This window comes from Neodiprion fabricii, chromosome 1 (genome assembly GCF_021155785.1).
Source record: "Neodiprion fabricii isolate iyNeoFabr1 chromosome 1, iyNeoFabr1.1, whole genome shotgun sequence".
Lineage (NCBI taxonomy): Eukaryota > Metazoa > Arthropoda > Insecta > Hymenoptera > Diprionidae > Neodiprion > Neodiprion fabricii.
The window spans coordinates 19038400-19047811 of NC_060239.1; the positions used below are offsets into that span (position 1 = coordinate 19038400).

At 33.8% G+C, this 9412-nt stretch overlaps 1 protein-coding gene across 2 annotated transcripts; it reads left to right on the top strand.

Moving 5' to 3' along the window:
- Window positions 1-467: 467 nt before the first annotated feature.
- LOC124177729 (BRISC and BRCA1-A complex member 2-like) lies at window positions 468-6668 on the top strand. 2 transcript variants are annotated; one of them, XM_046560574.1, is made up of 4 exons: window positions 468-781; window positions 863-1125; window positions 2626-3006; window positions 4025-6668. In XM_046560574.1, the coding sequence occupies exons 1-4, from the start codon at window positions 691-693 to the stop codon at window positions 4397-4399; spliced, it is 1110 nt and encodes a 369-aa protein (XP_046416530.1). In that variant the 5' UTR covers window positions 468-690; the 3' UTR covers window positions 4400-6668. The 2 variants fall into 2 exon arrangements, with proteins under 2 accessions (XP_046416530.1, XP_046416443.1); XM_046560487.1 differs by having other exon boundaries at window positions 469-781; window positions 863-1164.
- Window positions 6669-9412: the final 2744 nt, after the last annotated feature.

A 9412-nucleotide genomic window follows, 5' to 3' on the forward strand; every position in this document is an offset into this window, starting at 1 on the left:
GATTTCGTGAACAAATTCCAAAAATGCTTTATCTTATATACTAATTTGTTGTATTAATAAGTGATTCGAGGAAAAAAACTACTGTACGTGATGTGCGCTATTTTCTTGTCCCCACTTTTCTGCACCTTTACACTATTGCGTTCGCGCTATCTTAGCTACACTCGAGAAGCCGACATACACTCTCCCGCAATCCCTAGTACACTACCCTAGTTCTTTTTACACTCACGAGTGTAGAGTGTAGCTAACACGAACAAACCTAATGTTTACACCGTGTCATATTGTGCTCTAAATGGAAAGCATCCATTGTCATACGAAACTTTTGGCGCATTCTCACTAATTTTTTTGCCCACGAGTGACTTGACCTTCCTAATCTAGGGATCTTGAATGCAACATGTGATATCAGCGCTGCGGGTGGTGCTATCGGTACTACAAACTTTCAATCAGAATGTAGTCCACCTTTGCCTTCGGAAAGAGTACTGAGTTATGTCTACTTCTTCTTTTTTAGCCACGTGAACATAACTATTAAACGTAGACGTATCGTAGTTGTAATACCGAGGTTTGGATTTAATAGATTGTAATTCGAATCATAAATGTTGAAAAGCTTAATTCTTTATTCAGTTATACTAGACTTAACGGACTTATCACATGATTCATATCCGCTAAATCTAACACTTCACACTGAATTATAAAATGCTAAATCAAAACAGTCAACCTATTTGGAACTCTGTAGATAAATACATTGAACCATTGTTGAAACGCGTTTTAGAAACGCAAAGAATTGGTAAGAAATTAGTTACTACTCAGTCAAAATGTGAAACTATATTCTTATTTGTGCCTTCTAAAATTTTTTTTAAACCTGCAGGTGTGTCATGTGGCAAAGTTGAAGTAAATAATATCACATCTAGCTGTGGAAAGGACCGAGGTGATCGTTTCTACCTTTCCATACCCTACGCTGGAAAGACACTTAGTTGGAACGTGTTGTTCAATTCACTGTGCCCAGAGCTAAGCCCAGATTTCTTATTCGACGATGACACTTTTCTTGCTGACCCAGACGTGACTACCATTTTAACTCATGTCCCAAGCCTAGCCAGTTGGGATGTGACAAATGACGATGCCTTGCTCATGGTGATCGTTCAACTTCTTTCATATTATAAAGAACATCAGGTTAATAATTCATTTACATGATACAATAGCAAAGCACAAAGTTAGCTACAAAACGTACTGACAATAATTAAAATAAGCCAAGGAAGCCTATTAGTTCAAATTCTGGCTGTTATTGGGAAAAAGTAATATATTTATTACTTTGTAGGTGTAAGACTGTATTATACTATCGTATGTGAAAAAAGTTTTCTCGTTTTAGCAGACAGTTTTGGATTTTAGCTCACTATCATGATGTGGATGTAAATACCTAGTTTTGATGTATCATTTTTTTAAATTTCCATTGTGATAAAACAATTTTTTTTTCTATTACATTTTAGTTTTAGCAATTCTTCTAGTTGGCTATCTTCTTTTAAGAATATGTGAAAATTTTAGCAATTCCAAAACTCCTAAACTCTACTGTAGTAGAAATCAATATTTTTTAACTGGTAATTCTCATAATCTGGAGACATCAAAGCAAAAAGAACTGTCATAAATGCAACCTACAATATTTATGAAAACGTTTTGAAAATTGTCAGTAATATTTTACAATATTCTTATTCTGGCAAATATCATGCAAAGTACCATCAACTTTGAGTATGATAGTCAAAAACAGCTTTTTATTTTTACACATTTCTGGACAGGGTGGTGACAGACTGGGAAAACTGAGAACAGTCAAGGAATTTCGTCTGTTGGGAAAAGTTAGGGAATTATAATGGATCATAGGGAAAAATGTACTTTTTTTCCAAATCTTTTTCAAACTTCACTCAGCTCTGCTTCGTAAATTCAGTTAAGCTAACTTTTGGAAATACTATTGTTTAATTTCTACTTATTTGTGTCAAACGAAGCAATACGATGTATTTTTTAGATCCAAATTTATATATTCAAGGTGCACAACTTCTGGAGCTTTTGGTCATAAAAGCTGCCTAACATTACCTAAGTTTCGTAGGAAAAAGTCAGCGAATTCTGAATTTTTTGACAGGAAAAGTCAGGGAAGTCAGGGAAGAAGAATTTTATGTCAGTAAAATTGTCGCCACCCTGCTGGACCAATATTCTATATATCGAGAAAGACAATGCGGTCTGTACTTTCATAATACCTTAATTTCAATCTGATTTAACTTAGGAAGCAAAATCTTATGAATTCTAACTTGATACCAATGAGGGTCGTTAAAGTCTATTTCGTGTTTTTCACTTGTACTTTAAGGACAGATATTAATCATCTCATAACTGGAGTCTGCTAATACCTAGGATTCATCCCTAAAAATTCGCGAAATTTTTATAAATTTGCAGACAATTTTTTTTGGTATGCATTGCAAAAACTCACAAATCTAAAGAAATTCACTTTTATAATTTGAAAATTTCCCGAATGTAATAAATCTAAATTATGCAAAATTATATGAGATGTTCCAGTTTTTCCACAATTTTTTTTCAAAATTATATTGATATCAATACTAGTTATAAAAAATGTCATTGTTATTCTATTAACAGATCCACCTTCTTGAAAAACAAGGAGAACGGTTGAAGTTCGAGTACAGCACTCTAGTTAATGAGACTGAAATATGTCCCGAAGACATGGAAGTAATATCATTGCCAACAGGTGTGAGGCCTGTAGAAACTCGATTTTTAATACGTATGGCAATGGATTTTTCAAAATTACCAGAACGCATTTCTCATCCTCAAGATGATGAAGCTATGCTGCTTGTAACCTTTAATGGGCCAGATTATGACCATATAACACCAGAACTATATCTTTCTAAGAGTTTGGAAGATGCTTTTGGAGGCCCTGCAGCTCTTCATATACCACCTTTCCAGTCATCAAAATACTTGATGGATTATGTACCGGAAGTGAAAGGATATATAAATGAAAAAGTAAGCTTCTGTCTTATATCGATATTAACATAAATACGAACACTTCATCATCTGTTAGTTAACTATCTGAAACAATAATCTCAGTCTTTGAACCTAAATTTTGCAAATGAGATAAGTTTCAGACCTTTGAAATTGAGTGGTCTTCGGTTATACTGTTGCGCTTATCACAAATTATCTCAGTTTTCAGGCGAGTATAAAAATGTATGCAAGTTCCCAAACAAAGTGTTCATTCTTTGATATGATCATTTAAAGAAAGTCACATTAATAATATATACCATGTAAAAATCGCCTCAAAATGGGTATAATTTATCACTGAAACTGTAAGATTTTTAGGGTCAGATAAAAACCACCTACCATTAAATCTTTTCACCTATTGATATCAGATACATTGCATGAAGGCAGATCTCAGTATACTGCAATTGATAAAATTCGGACATACATTTAAAAAATCATGAGTAATAAAGGTCTGAGATGTACAGATTTTCAGTTCTTAGTATGTATTACGCAGATAAGGAATACGATCTGTCTTTCAATATTTACCAAAAATCGTTGGAAATACCGAAATATAATTATATTCCCTACATTTCAAAATAGCGGTGTGCAAATAACATTCGAATTATCAAATAATCCGGATATTAGAATTATTTTAGTTATTCAAATAATTCGAATAATTTCCGTAATTTAGATAGTTTGATTTACTCAAATTATTCGCTATAACTTTCAAATTTTCCGTGTGTTATTTTCTGATTTACGAATACCGACTTATTGTTAGTTGAATAAAAGTTGCGAACATTGTAATTATTTCTGACAGGAAATTGCATGTAATATGTAATGTAAAATTAGAGTTGATTGTCAGTTCTGCCTGAATGGTTCTAAAAATTGAAATTGTCCGAACTCGAAGCAAATTATTCCATTTGAATCACATTACTCGTGATATCAAACTATTCATACACTCCTATTTTAAAAGTCTACAATATAATTACTCACTCCTAACAAATCATGTGGTTTCTTTCTACAGATCAATTTACTAGCAATTTGCTTTGAGAAGAGGAAGAGTTTCATAGCAGCACTGCTTCTGTTAAAGCGTGGTAGCATCATAGAGTACGATGCTGTGGAAGCCAGTAATGTGACATTGCTGGTTGAACACCGAGACTTTTATTGCATGATTCATTTCAAATTGCCAACAACATTTCCAAAACAACCGCCACAAATCACTTTGCGGTCTATATATCACATGACTTCATTAGGGACACTCTTCAGTCAAAATGTAGAAGATCTTCCATACAGTCCTCGATGGGTGCCATTTGAGATGGTTACAAAAGCACTAAATCATATTGCAGAAAAGGAAATTCATAAATTTCAGACCAACTCTGTAAAGAATAGTCACTTCTGAATCAGTAAATATCAAAGTCAGATACACAATACCTGTTATTTGGTGATAGCCCAATATACCGCTTGCTGAACAGTAACACACTTTTGATGTATTATTATAAATAAGTCTATTTTCAAAAAGGTCATATAAATTGTATAATAACTGCTTTAAAATACTAAATTAAAAAAACATTTCATTAGTCTTACTTTATCATCCGTGATGCGTCAGTTGAATCAATGTGATTAATCAGTAAATGAGGTCAAATACCATGTCTATTAAGTTAGGATTGGGACATGTACTGCACCATTCCTCTAATATTCGAGATTTGTGATCTAAAGGGATCACAAAAATATGATTTAAAATATAGCAAATTCTACGAAAGAATGCATACTGACTTCGAATTTACATATTCGCAAATTGCATTAGTTACATTTCTATTGTCAGTTCTTGTAAAAGGTGGGTTTAAATTTCTAAGTAAACTCTGTAGTGACTTGGAGCAGCAGAGTTTTGGAATGAAATCCTTCAGAATTCGTGTTCAACTTTTTTATTCTGTGTCAAAAAATGTACGTTATTTTTTTCAAACGGATAAAGTGTTTCGTTTGGAAGCAAAACTTTTTTTAGCTCTCACCTGAAAAATTACTTTAGAAAAAAAATTGATATTTCTTGCAAAAGGATACGTCCTAAATTCAATTTTCAAATATCTTGATCGAAATTTGAATGTTCCCTATTTAAATAATATTAAAAATGTTACCATTCGTAATCAGCTACGTTCAAAGACTAATACTTCATTCCGTGGACCTTAATTTTAGAAAATTGGTTTGGCTACGAATTTATCAATTAAATTTTTGCTATAAACTCAATAGCTTAGTCACTAACGACTTCTAAAGGTGAATTGTTAAATACAATTAACAGTGGCTTATGCATACTTTTTGAATCGTTTGGGCTACAGAATTAGGTCGCGGACTTTTGTTAATTCCCCAAAAAAAATACTTATAGTATCAAATCTGTGTCATTAAATGCGGCTGAGTGGTGACAGAAAATGATATCTTCGCGATTTCGTTTAAGAAGTAAAAATTTATTTTACTTTCTATTGCAAGTTTTTTAGTTTAGAGCAAGAAAAAATGTTGCATCCAATTGGAACAACTTATTGCTCATAAAATCAGACCTTTATACAATGACAACACTTCTGTTAAGTCGAATGTCGTTATGTTCCACAGAAACATGAATATAAATTAATCTAACTAGACGACAGGCTCTGCAAAGATGAGGATAAAATAGTATATTGTGTTACAATAGGTTAAGAGCTGGTGGACATTTTAGTTATGTCATTTGGTAACAAAATTTTCCATCTTATCGTACTTTCTTAAAGACACCCCAACCTTCATTTCTAGCTATATGAAGCAACAATGTCCCAAAGCTGAAACTTTTTTAATATGGGATATTTTTTACATAGGATTCAATTATAAAAAAATAAAAAATCTATTTGGTTGTATTTTTTACGAAAAAAAAATTGTTTTTTTTCTCCAAAACGTTTGTTTTTTTTGCTCGATATCAACGGCACACGAATTTTCCATTCTGTGTTTATCATTTTTATTCATATGATAGTAGGTTATTATGAGTACCCTCCATGCATATATACATACTTCCGAACGACTTACTATATTTATATTCAATGATTTCGCAAAAAGTCGAACTTTGCTGTGAAATTCATATGATGCTCATGTGGATATTGCCTGTGTATAAGACATGCTATTCAGATATAGTAGATCATTTTTCCCCTTTCAAAATCACCAGAATCAGACATTCAAAACATGACATTGAAGCATCGTTTATGCCTCTGTGGTCACACCGGAATAGTCGTGTATTGTATACATTCGCGTTTACTATACTTCGTTTACCCGTATAACACCATCAGTCATAAAAATGCTGGCAAAAAGAAAGCAGTGTTCGTATTTCGAGAATTTAGTGTGTAAGAGATGGAGGAGTAATAATTGTACCACTCAAATGAGATCCGAGCCCACGTGTGAAACAAGCACAAACGTTTTGGAGATTGATAAAGAACTACAACTCAACCAGCCGCTTCCGAATATTCATGTTGCCAAAAAAAAGTTCGAAATCAGTAATAATTATCAGCAGTATATGATCATTGACGTATCAGTACTAGAAGATATTTTGAGTGGAACAGTTTGTAGTGTGTGTTTTACGAAAAATATGGAGATCCACATACCGGATGTCAATTGTGGCTTTGCGTATAAAACAGAAATAAATATGGATTCGACAATATCGTCAACATGGTCTTCAGATGATGTGACTGAAACTGGATCCAAGTGCAAAACTTTTGACATAAGCTCACGTCTTACTGCGATAATTCTGCGCATCGGTAAAGGTTAAGCCAGTATTGTAACATTCGCGATGGTAATAAGTATGAATCCATTTTGGAATAGAGCATTCGATGGGTACACGAAGGCTTTGAATGCTTCAATTAATAAAAGAATTGAGTATACGCTACATGAGACTTATTTAATGGTAAAAAGGCGTACATAAATCTCTCAACCGACAGTATTAGTACCTGGTTTACTCGTGGCCATACGTCAAAATATGTCGTGAAATACATGATTGATGCACTCACCGGATATGTAATTGATTTTACAAGCATGTCAAAGTATTGCTACAGCTGATTACAAACAAAACGACTTGGGCGAAGACATTCCAGAATGGGATCGGTGAATTGTAAGATCACAAAGCAGAATGTGTAATGAATTGCTCGGGGTCCTCAGGAGCAATGGAAATGACCCTGGCAGCGGAACTGTGGCAACGTCCTCAACAATATGGTCTATGATATACTGGAATGCTGTCAGACGGTAATTCTAAAGCGTTTTATCATTTAAACCAGAAATCGTAATAGTCCAGGAAACGGGTAGAAAAAAAGGGCAGTTTTATGTCACGGCGTGCACAAAGGATGAGACCTGCGGATTCTGGTAACTCTACTAGGTAACTAGGATTCTGGTAATTCTATTAAGATCTCCTAAACTATTAATTGTACAGAAAAAAATTTTTTGTACGTCTTAGACGGACGAACAATTTCGTTTTTGGAAAATTGAAATCGGATAATTAGTTCTCTTGTAAAAAAGTAAAAACCGGCTGAAATGGCCATTTCTTAATTAACTAATTATGAGTCCAACCATGCATGTATGGCTTTAAGATTCTCGGAAAATATGTCTCTTAGGGCACTCGAGAAGCTCGCAAAACCGGGGCTCGATCGGATAAACAGTTTGTGAGAAAAGCTATTTGTTATGAAAAAACCGACTTTTTTTGCAAGGAATTTGCAGAGCCGTAGAGCGTCGTACAGCAATTTAATTAGCGGATTTTTAATCGAGAAGGATCCTATTATCATGTACACTTAGGGGAGAAATGATTTTTTATTATTAAGTTGGTGAAAAATAGCTCCAAAAAGAGGGTATGTTTTTCAGCCATAAACAAATGGAATTTCATCGCCAATTTTTACGTTACAGGGCTACGATTAGTCTCACTTGAAAGCTGTTATTTTTTGACGAATTTACAAAAAAAAAAATTTGACAAAAGTCAATTAGGGAGGGAGATAATTTTTTTTTTTCATTAATTATTGCACCGCCGCGCCGGTTTTAAACATAGAGGGATAAAAATTGGACACGATACAGGAAAGGCTTCATACTAACCGACAATAAATTCTGGTAGCAGTTGCTCATGAATTTGTTCATCCGCTTTGCGGTCAACTCAGTGATAGAATATATCACCGCGTATGGCGGTGGAGTGGGGGAAGCCATCTCGGCCGGCCCGCGCTCGCGTAAACCCGACTAACTTTTTCCGCTGATCAAGAATTTGTTATAAAAAATATTTTAAAAAATGATCTTCCGTTTGAAATATGTTTATGTAAATTTTTTTTTCTTTTTTTAACGTTAGTTTATTTATTTTTTTATTTCATCTAAATTAAATTATATTGACGTCATATGCTTTGATTACAGAACTCACAAAAAAAAACAGATCTGCTAAAAATACATTGTTATTGCAGTACGCGTCTCTTCGTTTTGGAAAAAAATCGACAAAATAAGCGACATGATATAAAATAAGGACAAAATAAGGTCTGAAATAATTATGAAACGTTTTTATAAATTACAATGGCTTATTTATTATGAGAATACGTTACAAATAATATCAGAATAAAACGTAAAAAACGTTGGAAAAAAATCAAACGCATTCAGACACGTTTTTTTCTTCATTTCACGAATGTTACAATATTTTTATATTTAATGTACTAAATAATAGCTACAGACATTTTTACTTGAATATTAACAATGTTTTCTTAAACATACAATTCTTTACAATCAATATTTACAAGTCTACGTATTCTACGCTGTTCGCTCGAGTTCTTTTTATTGGCACCTCTTTTCTCATATTCCCCATGTTTTTAGGATCAACAAGATACCTCAGTGCAACGTTTCAAAATGAAATGATCGAATATTTGGGCACCAAACTCGAGAATCATTTATTGGATCAAATCAGGGCGTCACCGTTTTTTACCATCATCATGGATATCACGCAGGACATATCAAAAGTGGATCAACTAAGCATCGTCGTAAGATATGCAGTGATATCAAGATCGGAAAATGGACAACCAATCGATATTGAAGGAAGAGAAGTATTTCTAGGTTTCCACGCAGTCACTCAACACAGCGCCGCGCGCCGCGGATTTGGTAAATCAAGTTACCACGTTGTTCTCCGAAAAGGGTCTTGATTTTAAAAAGTGTGTTGGGCAAGGTTACGATGGGGCCAGTGTAATGAGTGGTGCGTATAATGGAGTACAAAAACAAGTTAAAGATATTTAGCCGAACGCAGAGTACGTACATTGCGCCAGTCATAATTTAAATTTGGTAGTTAATGATGCCGTTCGAGGTTCCGTCGAAATTCAGAAGTTTTTTGCAACAATTCAAGACCTGTTTAACTTCTTTGGAAACGGCATTAAGCGCTGGGACCTTTTATCGAAATTCACCGGTGAAT

What these genes read in the sequence shown, in the direction of transcription:
- LOC124177729 (XM_046560487.1), top strand. Translation starts at nt 691, where the DNA reads ATGCTAAATCAAAACAGTCAACCTATTTGGAACTCTGTAGATAAATAC. An exon ending in TTTAGAAACGCAAAGAATTG is followed by an intron (nt 782 to 862) that starts GTAAGAAATTAG and finishes TTAAACCTGCAG; the next exon opens with GTGTGTCATGTGGCAAAGTT. An exon ending in CATATTATAAAGAACATCAG is followed by an intron (nt 1,165 to 2,625) that starts GTTAATAATTCA and finishes TTCTATTAACAG; the next exon opens with ATCCACCTTCTTGAAAAACA.